Genomic DNA, 19110 nt, shown 5'->3' with positions numbered 1-19110 from the left:
CGCCATATACAACATCCCCGTAATTGAATTTTGACAAAATTAAAGTATCGCACAGCCTTACCCTTAGCAATGGTGTTATGTGATCTCTGATTCGATATAACACCTTCAGTCGATAAAAGCAATTAGATATTGTCTTACTTATATGCTTTTCAAATCTGAGAGACTCATCAAAAATAATGCCAAGGTTGCGGGCTTCCCTTACACGCTCCAATGCACTTCCCTTTATAACTACTGGTTGAAGCAACGATTCTACTTTATTAATAAGGAAGGGAGTACCAAGAATCATAAATTTTGTCTTTCCTGGATTCAATAACAAACCGTTTTGCTCGGACCAATCTGCTATGCGGTTTAGATCGGAGTTAAGTTTATCAATAGCCAGTTGCGTATCTCCAGGATGGAAAGAGATGTACAACTGAATATCGTCTGCATAAAGGTGGTACTTGCAGTTGAGCATACAGTTTGTTATGTCCGAAGTATAAAGGATAAAGAGTAGCGGTCCCAGAATAGATCCCTGAGGAACGCCTCTTGTAAGACGTTTGCGTTGCGAATAACGCGCCTTGCCATCCTCTCCATTGACCACTACGGACTGAAATCGATGTCTAAAATAGCTTTCAAACCAGAGTATTGCCTGCGGACCAAAACCATAGTAAACTAGTTTGGACAGCAAAAGTTCTATATTAATAGCATCAAAAGCCCGAGAGTAGTCGAGTAAGACCAGAATTGTGGCTTGACCTTGATCTTGTGAGGCTAGCACATTATCCACAACGTCGGCTAGGGCTGTTGTTGTACTTCGTCCTTTTCTAAATCCTGACTGTAAATGAGGCAATATATTCTCTGCTTCCAAGAACGCAGTAATCTGTTGGTGTACAATTTTCTCTACTATTTTAGAGAGACAGGGGAGAATACTAATAGGACGAAGCCCCGTATAATCAACAGGAGTACTGGTTTTTTTAATTGGCCTCACAATTGCCTCTTGCCACAGCTCAGGAAATGTATTCGTGCTAAAAGAAGTGTTAATTATCTTAACCATTCCTGGTACTATGATTGGCAATACTAGCTTTACCATATCCAAAGAGATACCATCGACACCCATTGCGTTCGAATGAAGCGCCTTCAATGTTTGTATAACGTTTTCTTCAGATACATTTGTAAACTGAAACATCGTATCACTGTCCCGATAGCGCTTTACAATGAAATTATCAATTATACTCCGTTGGATGTCGCTACTTCCCGGCACATTAAGGAAATGAGTATTAATTTCCTCAGGATTACTGATATTTAATGGCAAATCAGCGTCTTTGCCTTCCTTGAGAGTTACTTGATCTCTTATGTGCTTCCACAGAATTCTGGGATGATCAAAATTTGAGTTAATGTACTTATCAAAATATGCATTTTTTTCTCTCACGATGGCCTCTTTTACATATTTCTTTAGCTCAATGTAATAGGGTCTATGCTCAGCGCTTTGTCTTGCCCTAGCATGTGCCTCATCACGTCTCCTCATCATCAGTTAAATATTATATGTTATCCAGGGATAGCTTTTCTCTTTTATATATTTTGTTTTATTCGGAGCAAAGTAATCAAAAATGGTAAGCGTTAAGTTTGTTATGGCATTTACCATCTCATTGACATTTGACAGATTGCGCATGAAATCCAGATTTATATTAGAAACGAATTGATTGAACTCCGCAAAGTCTATATCCTTAAGAGGTCTGAAGGTGATCCATCTGGGTACCGCCTTCTCCTTTTTGACATTCACAACAGAACAGATAAAAGCGTGATGACTGAGATTCGGAATATAGTCAACAAGAACTTCTTTTATCGGAGAGTTACTACAAACTAGGTCCAGTAGTGTTTGTGTTTCGTCAATGTAATGCGTAGGTTCTGTTACGTACTGAATTATATTCATAGTTTCTAAAAAATGCATTAACTTTTTTGCATTGGCTGTTTGTTTATTTAAAAAATTAATATTAAAATCTCCCAATATAATAACACTATCAGACCACACGAACGAGGCCAGAGATTCACTGATAGCGTCAAAAAATGTATCGCAATCCAACCAAGGCGGTCTATAGGCAGTACCAATAACAAGGATCTTGCCCCGGACAGCCAACTTAATCCACATCTGTTCCACAAGATCATTGGGGGGATGGGAGAGCAACGTGACCGCTAGACCTCGCTTGATGTAAAACCCAACTCCTCCACCCCGACTTCGTATAGAAGCTGGTCGAGGGATGTGTTTGAGTCGATAGCCAGGCACTCGCGGCGCTCGCCCCTCCTCTCCCGCACGCAGCCAGGTCTCATTAAGTGCTAAAATATCTATATTATGCCGCTCTACTGCGACGATAAACTCCTCATGCCCCGTTCCCAGTGAGCCCGGATTAAGAAAACCAATCTTCAAATTATTCCCATTCATCATTAAATAAATATAGATATATAAATGTAACTAAGATGTAATAAGCAATACATAAATATAATACTTTTAAAACCGCATTTTTAATATTTATACACACGGGTGAAATACAAATATATTTATTGAGAGTATTTGGGGGGGCTTTCATAAAGGCAAACCGGCACACAACCACACATATTACGCTACAGACGATTAAACTATGACAACGAGGCGAGTAAGAATGACAGACCTTGTAATTGAATGAATTGTTACATGAGGGCACAACATTATACAAGTTTCCAATCAAAGTTTCTAAGTTAAGATACCGAATATGGCATGTAGACTCAATTTTAAAAATACCAAAATATTTTTGTATACAAAATGTGTGATTACAAAAACTAAATTTAAAAATATATAGACAGTAAAATAACACTCTTCTAATTGTTTTACTAAAATAAATAAAAGTAATACATAATATTTTAACATCTATTACATGTTTTTCAATTCCAATAGAACAATCTAATTGGAAAACGAGGAAAAAACCTTGCGCAGTTCAGTTTCAGACCGTATCCAATGGGATGACGATTTCGCATCTCGTCTCACAAAAATGCGTCCACCTCGCGTCCATATGAAGCGCCAATTCTTAATATTCGCTTCTTCCCTAGCAAGGTAAAATAGGCGCCGATTAATGGATGTCAAACGTTCGTTTACATAAAATCGCCTAGTCTCTCCTGGTATATCGGTCCCGGATGTGTCTGCCCCGCGTCGTACCCGTGCTGCCTTCAATAGTTCGTCGCGCATGCTGCGCCGCACGAAACGCACAACAAGAGGTCTAGGACGTGCGGAGGCGGAGGTGGCGCCGTGGCCGTCCGCATCGGATATGCGATCGCGCCTACCTCCTGCACGATGGGCGCTCATGATATCTTGCTCGTCGACATTTATGCCTAGTTTTTGCGAAAGAGTCATGATTATATATTATCATCACGCTAAGACCAACAGAAGCAGAACGACGCGGGTGAAAACGCGGAGCGCAACTAGTATTCAAATATAAACCAACCAAAACAAAGTGCTCCCGCGTTCCCAAACCAGCTAAGCATCTAGAAACATATGCTAATGTGTCGGACTTGTTCGTCTCGTTGCAATCCTCATTGCATACTGCATGCACTGTAAGCTTGGCTTTGCGATAATCTCATACATCTTTGTGAAATGTATGTTAAGTGCGAGTAAATAGGATTCAAAGTCGATTAGGTGTTTTTTGTGTTGTGAAGATTTGAGAATAAGATGGGTGGTTATGTTTGGATGTGTTCTCAGTAGATAGTTTGGATTAACTCGGTAAATGTGGGTAAATAGTATGTGAAATTTTGGGTAAATAATAATTAGCAGTTGTTTTATTGTGCATGTGACAGATTAAAAATTGTATTTAGCACTATAAAATGTTTGTCACAATCTTTGATTGTTATAAATCTTTTTCTTAGATCAGTTTCTTTACTTATGTGTTTGCCGGCAATTCTTTTAATATAGTGTCGATGACAAGCTATAAAAATATGTAAATAATTGAATTAATTGCTTCGTATATAAACTTTACCATTAAATTCAGATTTCTCAGTATTCAATAAAAGACGTGCTTCCAATCCAAAACCACCATAACAACTAACTCCTGCACACTTTATAACTTTACCTAATCAATATTCATCTACCCGCATAAAAACTAACACAAATCATACAACTATAACACTCTTAAAACAAAAAGTTAAATAAAAAAGATCATTTCCCGCTTGACGCTCAAACGTGTCGGACGTATCCGTTGTTTGTTGCTTGTTGCGGTCAAGTTGTTATTGTTAAGTTGTGCGGGTAGTTGGATAAATTGTGTTTTATTTGTGTTGAATTGTAAAGGAGTTGGTTGCGTTCGTTTGCATGGAGCTGATAAGTACATTATTGCTTATGAAGGCTATTTAAGTATGACTTTAATTAAACAATTCGCTGAGATTATAACAGAAAAGATTTATGAAATATGCACTCTGTATGGCTAATAATAATTAAAGAAATACTAGTAATAGTTTATCTTTAAAACGGTCTTTAAAAGCTGAGTTTTATAATTAATCGAAATATTTTATGTTAGCTCGGCACAAAATTTAACGTTACGCAAACTACTGCGCGGTCTAAATATTGATGGGTGGCAAAATCAGTTTTTGTTATAATCTATACATGTTTAGGTATGCTATGGTGTTACAGTCTGGCATAACTTTCTGTGATGATATAATGTAATACCAAGTTAAATAGTTTATAACTATACTAGCTTTCCGCCAGCGGCTTCGCCCGCTTTGTCTAAAGACTAAAACCTAATAAATTATATACTAAAACCTTCCTCTTGAATCACTCTATCTATTAAAAAAAAACCGCATCAAAATCCGTTGCGTAGTTTTAAAGATTTAAGCATACATAGGGACAGAGAAAGCGAATTTGTTTTATACTATACCTATGTAGTGACAAGAGCTTTTAAACTAAGTCCGAACAAACCACGGTAGTTACATAGATAGATCATTATGAGATTATGTAATATTGTAATGTCGCATACGAATATTTCAACTGAAAAGTATTCGCACATGCTCCGCCATGTCACAATATGTCCACTGCATACACGGTATAAATCATTACGGGACGTAACAGATGTTTTTGTTCGGCACAGTTAAATATGTAGAGTCGCACGCAAAACATTGCGATTTTGAACCTTATTACAAGTGAATAAGGTGTATGAAATGCAGTTGTATAGAAAATGTTAATGTTGTGTTTTCATTCGTAGAAATTCATTTTAGAGCTGAATTCACAATTGTGTGAATTTACAACGAAATGACAAATTGGAGTATTTAAAAATTTGTTCAGTTTTTTAATTTAGAGTGTGTTGAGATGTTGACTTGATAAGATGTATGTTTTTTTTTCTAGACTTGTAAGTAATGGCGGGATTATTTAGTAATTTATTTGATTAATAGATACGATTATCTTTTGTTCTTGATACGATTTAAATTATTAACAAGTCAATAACTGCGTTAAAAACAACCGACTTCAAACTTGCACTTGCAACATTTACAAAAATGCTCATAAAATAAAAACTACTGGGCCTATCCGAATAAAATTTTTATGGGACCAATTCGACACCATTCCGCATCGAACAAAAAAAGAATCACGTAAATCGGTTCAGAAACCACGGAGTAATCGGTGTACATACATAAAAAAAAAAAAAAAAAAAACATACCGGCCGAATTGATAACCTCCTCCTTTTTTTTGAAGTCGGTTAAAAATGGAATGTATTAACTGTGTAACAGTTGGTTAAGCAAGTTTATAATTTATAGCTTTTTTGGGATTATTAAATTCGATTTATTTCTTCGTTGTATCGACCGATTGGACAATAAGAATAAAAATAAATTACATAAATCAAATGATAATGATTTATTTTCCATCAAATTAGATATTGTCAAAAACAATTAAAAACTTACTTATTCTACCTGAAGAGAACCCTTTTTAAATATTTAATTTCTAAAAAAATCATAAAAAATGGACACATTTCAATCGAAACAGCATCAATAATAACTTAATACTTTATGCGGGTAGGTGCAAAATTTACAGCTACGTGTCGCCTGTCGCGTCCAACGCTTGCAGCTTTGACGTTAATCTGATGGGAAAAGCCAATAATCGAGATATGAATTATTATAGAGCACTCTTGATTTATATACTGTGGTTCTAGTACACATTGGCTCTCGTATTCGATTTTATAAAATACTAGCTGTTACCCGCAGCTTCGCTTGCGTGGAAAAGATAAATAAACATGATACAAATTTTCATCCCCTGTTTTATCCCGTTTAGGGGTAGAATTGATCAAAACCCTTTCTTAGGGGATGCCTCCGTCCTAACATCTACCTGCATGCCGAATTTCAGCCCGATCCGTCCAGTGGTTTGGGCTGTGCGTTGATAGATCACTATATCAGTCACCTTTGAGTTTTATATATATAGATTAACATACTAGCAGTCCCCCCCGGCTTCGCCTGTGGTACATGTTTACGTTTTCTCTGCATAAGAACAATCCTCGTACTTCTTCAAGGAATATTATAAAAAAAGAATTATCGAAATCAGTCCACGCGTTCACGTGTGATATGGCATCACATGTTCACGTGTGATATGGTCATGGGACCAAGGGAAATAGGGTCATTTTAATATATAAAGACTTACAATATATGAACAAAATATACATTTTGTTAAGTAGGTATATCCTCTTGAGATGGAAAATTATTTATTGTTATGACGATTCAAATGATATAAATATTTGAGTTTGAGTTTTGAAGTTAAAGACTTGAACGGATTTTAATCGCGATTTTTTGTTTTTTGGCTGACATTTTCGCTGTAGATTATGTGAAAATCTCGTTTTAAATCCGGTAAAAATTTTCTTATTTCTAAATGTGTTGATGATGATAGGTATGCGTAACATTAAACACAAACTCAAACATTTATTTATTCAATTAGAATTCTTCTAGAAGCACTTTTGATACGTCATTACATATTTTTTACATTTACCACCGATTCGGAAAGCAGTCTACGGAGAAGAACCGGCAAGAAACTCCATAGTTGCTCTTTTAAATCATGTCAGTTTTACAATTTAATTTTAAAAAATACATAATATGTAACATCTAAGGTAACATCATATATTATAATATAAATCCAAGAAAACATTATTTTTAGCTGTTATATATCTACATTTCTAAATTTCAAAAGAAAACTTCGATGAAGGTCCGATAAAATTCTCAAACTACCCTCCAATCTATACAAGTACGTATGTATGCGGCTAAGCGACCAGCCGTCAACGAAAATGATATATCGCTGCAAGCCACACGTATACATTCCCGTGTAATGGGCAAATTGAATCTGAAAGCCGCTTTAGAGTCCATTAAAGCGGCTTCATTATGAAAAATGGCAGCGCTTTATTGTACGGAATGTTGTAACTTTGAGCGGGAATTTGGAAGTATTTTGTATGGAGATGTCTATGGAATTGTGGTTTGTTTTAATTCTCATAGTATAACGGTGCATTAACATCAAACGAACGTGGGGCAAGAGCATTCTTTCGTGATAAAAAAAAATATCTTTATTGAGTACAAAAATTAATACAGTACAATAGTGTTTTTAAAGATTTAAGATGGATCTCCATTTATCAGTTTTTAGGTAGTGTAAAAAGAGCTGATTGGATCTGTATTTAGAGATAGAGTATAATCCAGATTAGCAGATAGTTTACATTACGTCAAATTTATAGTGCTTTGATGTGTAGCGAGGAATGTGTTTGTAAAAACCAATCATATCGCTTCATTTATGAACATAGATGTTTGCTCTGTGTCTGGGTGTTAATTTTCTATATAAGTATTTATTTAAAAATTATATATGTATGTTTATCAGCCATCTGGTTTCCATAACACAAGCGAAAGCTCTAGTATGGGATCAGATTGTGCCGTGTGTGAAAATTGTCCTGAAATATTTATATTTATTTATTTATTTATTTAGTTTGAAGTTTGAAGCGATACTATTGGCTATTTACAAACACATTCCTCGCATCACAGGTGTAAAAGCACCCTTAAACACGATTGAAGCGGGACTTTCATCTAGTGTTAATTTAGAAGTCCTATCTCATAATGTTATACTCGTAGATATATCTCATTGCTTGCCCAATAAATATCAACGACTAGGTCATACACTATATCCGAACTAAATCCAATCCTATCCATCTCAACAATATGTTATTTGTAATAGAAATAAAATATTTATTTCGAATAATGGTAAAGCTCGGACGTACAAATCGTCCGCTCCGGGGGGACGAAAGGGGGAGGGGGAGGGACACAACGGGGAATACCCCGATTGAATTTAAATCTATTCAACTTTATTGAAGAAGAGTTTGTAGTATTTCGTTCGTTTTATTTTATACGTTTCAAATGAAGTTGAGTTTGGAGTTAGGTTTTTATTCTGTGATCGGATGATGCATTTTGTTATTTGATTGTGGATGTAACTTGTAGAAAGAATAGGTCGTTAGTTAATTAATCACTAATGCATGCAAACAAAAAATTACAAGTTTTTTACTTTTAGATTTCTTTGAATTGATTGATTCTTTGATTTCTACGAATGATATTGTTTTAAAAATGATAATTGTTATATCAACGAAGATTAACATTTTTCAAAGCAATTGATATTTCTTCCCTTTCTTAAGTTATTGATAATATGTTAATATGTTTTACCTTCGTACTTCCACTAGCTTTTCCCACTTTTATATTATAAACGCGAAAAGATGGATGGATAGATGGATGGATGATTGTTATTCTTTCACGTAAAAGCTATTGAACTGATTCTAATGTAGTATATACAACTCTCTCCATCTCCCATCCTCCCCACTCCCATCCTCCCCACCGCCACCCTCCGCTCTTCCATCCTCCCCACTTCCATCCTCCCCACTCATCCTCCCCACTCCCACCCTCCCCACTCCCACCCTCCCCACTCCCATCCTCCCCACTCATCCTCCCCACTCCCATCCTCCCCACTTCCATCGTCCCCACTTCCATCCTCCCACCCTCCCTACTCCCATCCTCATCCCAACTACCATCCTCCTCCCAACTCCCATCCTCCCAACTCCCATCCTCCCCACTTCCATCCTCCCACCGTCATCCTCCACACTTCCATCCCCCCCACTTCCATCCTCCCACCGTCATCCTCCCTACTCCCATCCTCCCTACTCCCATCCTCGTCCCAACCCATCCTCCTCCCTACTCCCATCCTCCCCACTCCCATCCTCCCAGCTCCCATCCTCTCAACTCCCATCCTCCCCCCTACTCCCATCCTCCCAGCTCCAATCCTCCTCCCAACTCCCATCCTCCCAACTCCCATCCTCCCCACTTCCATCCTCCCACCGTCATCCTCCACACTTCCATCCTCCCCACTTCCATCCTCCCTTCTTCCATCCTCCCCACTCCCATCCTCCCCACTCCCATCCTCCCCACTTCCATCCTCCCCACTCCCATCCTCCCCACCGCCATCCTCCCCACTTCCATCCTCCCCACTTCCATCCTCTCCACTTCCATCCTCCCCACTTCCATCCTCCCCACTTCCATCCTCCCCACTCCCATCCTCCCCACTCCCATCCTCCCAACTCCCATAAAGTGGTTGGTTGCACCTAAGAAATTAATTGCTACAGCCAATAAATCAGACACTTAAATCCATTTAAAATTCACATTATACACTACTCGAAATATAGCAAGTTGTTCAAAGAGCTTTGTTTTAATTAAAACCGTTGGAAATGTAATAATTCAGAATTTATGCAGAAAGTGTGCTGACGCGGACGTTCATGCAGTTGCAATGTTGTTTGATACTTGGATTTTTTACTTTTTAACACGGAGGTGTTAGTGTAGCGGGTATGGAGTGTGAAGGAAAGAAGAATTATGTATGGTGTTTTTATGGCTTACTGTAGTATTATTGGTCTTATCTTATCAATATTGTTGTTATCTTGTTGGTATAGTCAATAAAAACCCAGGTGCACGTTTTACAAGAAAAAACTTTATTACGATGAAAAATATATGTTAACACGAGCAATGTCCGCAGAGAAGAGGAAGTACAAAACAAAATGTTGCCATTACATAAAAAGTGACCACAGATTATTGAAGGCGTAAATTTATTACAACAATTAATATATTCTTAATTTGTATACAAATGTCGGTCTTATGGATCTAAGCTATCTCCAGCCAGGCAATCTTCAGGCAAAAGATAAATATATGCCAATACTAGGTTTCCGCCCGCGGCTTCGCCCGCGCAGTCAAAGAAAAACCCGCATAGTTCCCGTTCCCGTGGGATTTCCGGGATTACGTCATTTTACCGGGATTAAAAGTAGCCTATGCCCTTTCTCGGGTATCAAAATATCTCCATACCAAATTTCATGAAAATTGGTTCAGTAGTTTAGGCGTGATTGAGTAACAGACAGAGTTACTTTCGCATTTATAATATTAGTATGGATGTTTAAGAGCAAATAATTTAGTAATTTATATAATTCATTTTTTGATTTTAATATTTTTTAGGGCCGATTTTTCAATGCCCAGATAAACAGCTAGATAGACTTTATTCTTCAGTTAACAAAATATTCAATTTTTCAATAGACGAATAGGACTTATCTATCGAATAACTACGTTATTTGAGGAATAAATCTATTTGCCGCTCCAACGGCCAGATAGCGCGCTATTCGACTGTTAGGCGTTTGAGTTGACAACTGACGCGTCAAATTTGGGATATTTTCGTATGTCATAACATAGAGCGTAGAATTATTAACAATTAAACCTCTTTCTATATAATTTTTATCAATTAAAATCATATTGAAATTGATGTTTTTGATAGTACTGATGACCATGCCATTGAAAATTTGCCGAATGCTGCCTTTAAGTATGTCGTTTCCATCGTAAAATATATAAATTGAAACACATATTTAACCAAACTCTTTACTCGAATCAAAACAACAATCAACAATCATAGAAGACAAGTGCACTCCTGACGTGAGTCATAATGACGGTTGTTGACAAATTGCAAGATTTGACTCTATCCCGCTCTAACCTGACTAATTTAATATGTTTGTTTCGCCACTTAGAGAGCAGTGCTGCCAATATGGAAATATTTGGTCAGATAGTTATTCATCAAATAAATCACGATTGAAAAATAGGCGAGCCGTAATGAGTTAGATAAATAATTGAATAAATCTATTCGAGGGGTAGTTATTAGACTGTTTATCTCGCGATTGAAAAATCGGCCCTTAATTAAATAATAAGCGATATATCTAAAAAGAACACTGGTTGTGAGGTATCTTATTATTTTAATCATTTAAATGATACAAACAATAAACTCTTTACCTATTTTAAATTAACGTACCTCATTCGTAGAATTTCCTAATTTTAAGCGGCTTTGTGAAAATTTAACTAACTACGTATGTATGTATGTATGTATGTATGTACATGTATGTTGCAACTCGGTATTTCACAGCTTCTACTGAGACGTAGCGAAAGCGGTATTACTTTTAAATATTCAAATACGGTTGCCTACGTTCGCAAGTATGTAGTTTGAGAATAAACTCGTGAAGGAAAGGTATGGGCTTTATTTAGTACTAGCGGTCCGCCCCGGCTTCGCCCGTGGTACATGTTTACGTTTTCTCTACATAAGAACCATCCTCGTACTTCAAGGAATATAATAAAAAAAGAATTATCGAAATCGGTTCAGCCGTTCTCGAGTTATGCGCTTACCAACACATTTTGCGATTCATTTTTATATATAGGAAGAAGAAGATTGTGAAGGTATGTGTGTTTGTTTATTAATATTGTAGAAACAAGGGATAGCAAAGTGAAGTTGGTTGCTGTATGTGAGGTTTCATGAGATTGGTTAATTTTAAGTTATCTATGGCTACTGAATTAATTACTTTTTAAATTAAGACTTCGAAGAAAATATGTTTCTGAAAAAAACCTACTGATAAAAAATTATATAAAAATAATGATTTGATGAATTATGTGCTAATTAACAGTAGGTACTTTTATATCGATTGATATTTATTTCACTGTTCTTTTCCAAATCAAAGTATTTCTGTTATTAAAACCTATCATTTTAAATAACCTATTCGCTATACGTTTACCTACATAGAAACTAATAATATAAAAACCAGCTAAAATTACTCACACTACGTCAGTATAAAATTAAATGCAAAAATATATCCCAACAAATTTTCCGTTTTCCACTCGACTCATCTGAACAGTAAGCAGCATGAGGTTATATTGACATTTGACATCATGACAAATGCCATCGAGTCCCCTCGGAGATCTGTGTTAGTGCATCCATTAGTTGTGACCTAAAACTAAACACCAAGGGATGTGAGATCGTCACTCTTAATATTGGTGGGATTGCGATGTCGATTCTATATTTTAATGTAGGTATTAATGGAGGAGAAAATTTGCTATAATATCTCTTCGTATATTCAAAATTATCTAAAGGTATAAGTATTTACTTAAAATTATATATGTATGTTTATCAGCCACTAGCTGTGCTCTGCGGTTTTACCCACATGTCTCCGCTCCTTTGGTCTTAGCGTGATTATATGTATATAGCCTATAGCCACCCTCGAATTTTTCAAATCGGACCAGTAGTTCCTGAGATTATCGCGTTCAAAGAAATAACCAAAATCTTCAGCTTTATAATATTAAGTATAGACAGGTATTATTAGAGGATAGAATTAGCTCTAGTAGTGGCAAGATTCAAGGATACCAAAATTGTCGCCTTACTCCATGACGTGACGGTATTGCCATGACGCGACTTTGAAATTTTACTCACAACGTGCCTAAAGAAGAAGCCAAAAATTTTGAAAAATCATTAAAACAAATGATACACATTTAATAACCAACATCATTCTTGTTTCTCTATATTTAATTGCTACAATATAAACGAAGACAGTACAGATTAAAAACATACTACCGCAGTTGATTTATTTCACAAATCTAACCTATTTCGGTCTTCAAAAAGATAAATCTCTAATCAGTCTTAAACATGTGTTAACAGAGTGTCACGACAAAACCGAGTTTAACTCCGCTTTAACGAAGACACGGTTAAGACAGGGGTTTGATTTTAAATTTCGAACGTATTCTGGGTGTTTTAACGTAGTTTAACTAGACATGTGTTGAATTAGGGTTTAATTTGTTTTACTGTTACAACTTTTTGTTGATTTGTTCAGTTGTCAGTAGTTTTTATTTTAAAACGACTCGTAAACTTCCGAGTGATGTTTAAATTTAGATCTTTATAAAACTATTAATAAATTAGTTCTACTTATGGCATTAATTTATTCGAACTATGTAAGTAGGACTTTTTGTATATTTAGGTATTAAAAAGATTAAATATACCTATGGTAGATACCTACCTACATCTATGGAAATAAGGTTGTAAATGAAAAAGTCGGCAACTAATTTACTTTATCTTTGATCCAAAATAAATTGTATAATTTGCAAGATTTTTTCCTTATACAACTTACTACAACAAGAAATATTCTTTTCAGTGCGATTTTTTATACTTATCTAGTATCTACCGGTTTAGGATTTGTATATAAATAAATAAAAACCGGCCAAGTGCGAGTCGGTCTCGCGCACCGAGGGTTCCGTACAAACCTGCAAGGTTTACAAAGTACAATTTATGGTTTTCGTAATTTTTCCTTTATCTATGCTATAAGACGTTGCTTCGTACCAAATTTCAAGATTCTGAGTTCACGGGAAGCACCCTGTAGGTTTTGATTCCCTTGCAAATGTCGAAAATTTGCGGCATAAACGGCTGTATCTTTTGATTGCGTTGGCTTAGAAGTTTGATTTTTTCACAGCTTCAAGGGACAGTAGACCTGAGTAATTGATATAAATTTCAGCTTCATACCTCCACGCGTTCCTGAGAAAAAGGGTCTTGACAGACGGACGGACGGACGGACGGACAGACGGACAACAAAGTGATCCTATAAGGGTTCCGTTTTTTCCTTTTGAGGTACGGAACCCTAAAAAGGCATAAATCGTATAAAGGGCCGTGTAGGACTACTTTATTCTTATAGATAACGGCAAAACGAATGTCCTTATCAGCACACATAAGTTAGTTTTATTTTACCTTGCAAGTTTGTAGGTATTTAAAATATGTTTCTTTACAAATGCACGCACGTGAGCAATTAATATTGAGGAAAAACATATTTTTATGTGTTTTTGAAGTGAAACTTTTTTATCGGGGTTGGAAAAAAATTTAGTGTAACATTTTTTCGTAACGCGTGACATTTTTCCGTTACGCGCCATCTTTTTCTGTAAAGTTGCATATAGTAAATTATTTTTTGAAAAATAAGGTCATAAAGAAGTTTCACTTCTTACGTGTGTACACTAGTACACGCACACATTTTTTTTATAGTTGTACTTATACCCATAAACATTTCAAAGGGTAATATTTTGAAATAAATAACTACAACTACATAATAAAATCAATTATGCTCTATAAAGTTTAATGACTTGCAACGGAGAAACCCGCAAGACCAAACTAGTCAGACGCAAACTGAACGTCTAACTGCAGGCGAAGTCAGTGTCCGAAACAGTCTGTAACTTTGTAGCCAAGCTTCAGGATGTATATAATAGGTATATAATATAGACTAAGGTCTAAATGTTAGTAATTTGAAGTACTTTATGCTATTTTAATGAAAGGTTTAGTAAGTATATTATGTAATACCTCTTTTTACAAATCTGATTTATTGTGTTATTGTATTTTTGCTATTGTTATTGTATTTGTGCTATTGTATTGTATCTGATATATTGTCAAGGTATACGCTTTTACAATAGAATTCCTCATAATATTAAAGAGGTTAGTAGTTCTAAATTTAAAACTTATATAAAAAAATGTACTAGTTCAGAGAGCGTACTACAGTATTCAGGAATATATGGACGATAAAAACCCATGGAGGGTTGTTGCGAAAAAACCACAGGACAGTTCTTTGGCATGTTATTATAATATATTATGATGTTACATATGTATTTTGTAAAATTGTAAAACTGACATGATTTAAAAGAGCAACTATGGAGTTTCTTGCCGGTTCTTCTCCGTAGATACTGCTTTCCGAATCGGTGGTAAATTTTAAAATATGTAATGAGTAATGACGTTTCAAAAGTGCTTCTATAAGAAGTCTAATTGAATGAATAAATGTTTGAGTTTGAGTTTGAGTTTGTGATAATAATTTTGTGAAAGTGGTTTTTTTTTCATATAAATTAGGTACCTATATGTTTTAGATATCAATGAGTTCTTTAAATCTTATTTTCTTGCGAGAAAGAAGCTGCAAAAATTATCATGATTTTTCAATTTATATGGTCATAAGTCACATTATCACTGCTTCAATTGAGAAAGGAAAACATCATGACAAAACCGTCATTTCCAAGGACCAAAATTACTTGACCGATTTGTATGACATTTTTGTGTACATATAGTACAAGTCTGAAAATATTTATTAAGTAAATTTCAAATACTATTCTCCTTTTTCTAAGACTTCTTCGTGTTTTGAACAACATTTGCTGGGTCAGCTAGTTAACAATACAATAATTTTTAACTCTTTATTCAACCTGAATAACATAATTATAACACTCGACATGAAATGAAATTGGCTTGCCAACTTTCTTCGCTGCAGAATTTTTTAAATTATATTATTTAAATGTTAACGTTTTTCCTTATAAAATTTCTGTTATATCAAAACTTATAGAAATGTCAGATTCGAAATTTTTGTGAGATCGATTTTATTTTTAACTAGCGGTCCGCCCCGGCTTTGCCCGTGGTACATGTTTACGTTTTCTCTACATAAGAACCATCCTCGTACTTTAAGGAATATAATAAAAAAAGAATTATCGAAATCGGTTCAGCCGTTCTCGAGTTATGCGCTTACCAACACATTTTGCGATTCATTTTTATATATTGAAGATAATGAAACATCGACATGAAGTTAATGTTAACGCGAAAGAATTGTATTGCAATAATATTGTGATTTGAATTGATTAATTTGTTTGGGTCAGGCTTTTCTTATACTTTTATGTTTGTTACGAGCTTCGTTTGAGCTACGACTTTGCTTGAGTATTTTTTATTATTGTAATTTATAAGAAAACGTACTTACATAGCAAATTAAAAAATCCATTTCATGTAGTCCACACCCAACTTATTGAATTTGCATATTATGTGAAAATAGAAGCATTTTTGTTTATTTTTATTAGAAATAATAGATATAATAAAATGGCGACATCACGTACAAAGAAAATTCAAATATTATAGTAACACATGCTATGTGCAATTTCTACAAATGTAAGGTATACGTGCTCTTTTGCGTTGTATTATTATTAGGTTTTATTAAAATTTGTTATTTGAGTAACTAGCTTTAACTTGCGGTTTTGCTTACTAGGTACATCAGTGAAATGGATTGAATGAATGAAGGAAAAATTTATGCCCATGGATGTTATTATTTTTGTAGGAGTAGGAGTTTTAAGGAGTGACAGAAGGTAATCTTTTAATTATTGTGACTCAATTTATACTTGCGCTATAGCATTCGTACCTACATATTACGTAGGTATACTTTCTCGTACATATACAACACTCAACAGTGAAATAATTAAGCCGGGAGATACTTACACAAAATTTCGGGTCATTTTTAACAGGATGGCGGTTCTAGAGGGGTCTTAGTACAAATGGTTGAATTGTTTTTTTTAAATCAACGTATTCACGTCGGTACGGCACACCGGAAAAGTATGGCATGACACTACCGCCTACATCTTTTTATGGGCTAAGACCCCTCTAGAACCGCCATCCTGTTACAAATGACCCGAAATTCTGTTTCAGTATCTCCCGGCCTAAATTGTTGAAACAACAAATGTGTTATAAATTTTTGAGATCAGTGCGTTCAAACAAAGGCACTTTTTAGTTTTATACTAGTAGGTGAGGGGTATAGATTATCATTAACATAGCAAAATAAGTTAATTCATACAATTCTTTTGGTATATTACGTCATTAATTCCTTCACATCATACAAAATTGTCGCCCCATTTGTTAACCGCTGCCACCGCTTAACATTTTAAACTCGTGTTCAAACAAAAAGCGGTAAAGCGACGCAAAGCTCTGATTCAGCTTTCACACGGACAATGTTACAATCAGCTGTGTGGTCAAGTTACCGCATGCCTAAGTGTGTATTGTATAGGAATTAAAGTTACGGATTTTAAATGAGGTTTTTTGAAGTGAAACTACTTTTGGCAAGTTGAGAGTAAAATTTCGCGTCATAGCAATACCGTCACGTCATGGAGTAAGCCGACGATTATGAATCTCGCCAAAGAAGTTTCACTTCTGACACGTTTGCTCGGCGCACACGCTCTTTTTTGTGTGATACTCGCGTAGAATTGATCTATGCATAGTAGAGAAGAAGGATATAATGGATTTTAAATGAGATTTTTTTGGTGAAATTCGCGCAAAATCAGACACAAGAAAATACTGAATGCTATATTGCATTATCTGGTTAACGTAAAATTACTGTTGACACCTGTAGTTACGTACCACAAACATTAGATGTTGGTGGTACGTAACTTTAAGCTTGCGATTAAAATTAAAATTCTTAGATTCTTTGCATAGCGATATTTAAAGCATATATTGAACTAGCATTTATTTATTTATATATAGAAAACAAAGTTACAGAATACAGTACAATTAACTACGGAACATCGAAAAAAAATTGTTTTCAAGATTTTTTCCTACACTTTTTATTTATAGAATAAATATAACCCGTATATTTATTTAAAAAACATATTTTAAATAGTGTCCGACCGAACTTTCGGTTTCGGTTTCGGTTTCGGCCGATTTTCGGCCAAAAATCAAGTTTCGGCCGCAGTTTCGGTTTCGGCCAAAATCGGCCGAAACTTTTACCGAATTCGAAACTTATTTCGCAAGTTCAGTGAACTTAGTTCACACACGTTCACGCTCGCCTAACTTCGTTTTCCTCGGCAACGCTTTGACGGACGCTGTCAAAGCGTTGGTTATCTATGTTGAGATTGGAACTGGGTGTAATAGTAATTAATAATTATTATTTTTATATAAGAGACTGATTATTCTTCTAAGTACAAATACCAATCCAAAGTATTAAAGACTCTTTAATAAAGAGAAAGATCTCAAAATACCTACCAAAACTTAGTATTTAAAGTAACAGTAACCATTACTGATTTGATTTAGATGACTGATTTTACTGAGAACTTAATTTGAAAAAATAATAAAAATTAAAATTGTTATTATTAATATTTTTAAAATATTATTTTTTTATTTTATATACTTATTAAATAAATGATTAAAACAAATTGAATATACTGTGTTTTCATTTCATGCCCTAATTAAGGCAAAATAATAGGTAAAATGCACCAAAGTTCAGTATTTTTAGAAATTTCATATTTAGCCACGTGAGTTTCGGTTTCGGTTTCGGTTTCGGCCGAAACTGAAGCCACGGCCGAACATTCGGTTTCGGTTTCGGTTTCGGCCTGGAAACCAGTTTCGGTCGGACACTAATTTTAAACCCGTTATAAAGTTTTATTCTCTTTGTTTCAGGATGTCGTACACACGATCAGCACACCACACGGCCAAGTGCAGAGAATTGTCGTCTTTAAGAAGAACGGCGTACAGGCGATGGTTGAATATCCTTTTCAAAAGAATTTATTTTATGAAAGTTTTTTGTAATTTTGTTTTATAGTTTTAATATTGAAAAATTGCATTAGGTAGACGTGTGTTAAGAGAGAATATTATAAAGTTGGTTCGAGAAAATTGAGACAATCGACGTTAATGAAAGCTTGGCTAATAATTATTTTTTAAGAAAAAACTAAACCGTCTTCGAATTATCATAACTGGAAACCGGAAGGTACTGGCTACTTTCAAAATATAAAAAAAAAACTTCAAAATCGCTACGCTGTCGAAAGTTCTGAGGTGGCTCCTCCTTTTTTGAACTCGGTTGAAAATACAAAAAATATATCTGTGGTATCTGGGAGACACCTGTTAACTCCAAAAAGTTAAATTTTCAGGAGAAGCAATTTAACATATTTTTGGCTGCTAAAAATCGGATATAAGATATAAATGATGAATGAGATGAATTATGTCATATTATAATGAAATATCATATATTAACC

General features: G+C 35.1%; 2 protein-coding genes across 9 annotated transcripts in view; one reads left to right on the top strand and one right to left on the bottom strand.

Moving 5' to 3' along the window:
* Positions 1 to 19110, top strand: part of sm (heterogeneous nuclear ribonucleoprotein L) — a 329990-nt gene that overhangs the window by 251463 nt on the left and 59417 nt on the right. For 7 of the 8 annotated variants that reach the window (XM_090117346.1, XM_090117348.1, XM_090117347.1 and 4 more), the window contains exon 3: positions 18539 to 18626. In XM_090117346.1, coding sequence (XP_089973472.1) covers positions 18539 to 18626 — 88 coding nt within the window. Of the gene's footprint in view, positions 1 to 18538; positions 18627 to 19110 lie in introns of those variants that run through there. The other variant, XM_090117352.1, reaches the window with a different exon arrangement.
* Positions 1 to 19110, bottom strand: part of LOC149896742 (uncharacterized) — a 349544-nt gene that overhangs the window by 295463 nt on the left and 34971 nt on the right. The gene's annotated exons all lie outside the window — the stretch shown is intronic.

This window comes from Colias eurytheme, chromosome 27 (assembly GCF_061535395.1).
Source record: "Colias eurytheme isolate Ceu_HAF_F1 chromosome 27, ilColEury1 Martin Lab GWU primary, whole genome shotgun sequence".
Taxonomy (NCBI): Eukaryota; Metazoa; Arthropoda; class Insecta; order Lepidoptera; family Pieridae; genus Colias; species Colias eurytheme.
This window is presented reverse-complemented; position numbering and strand designations above follow the sequence as displayed.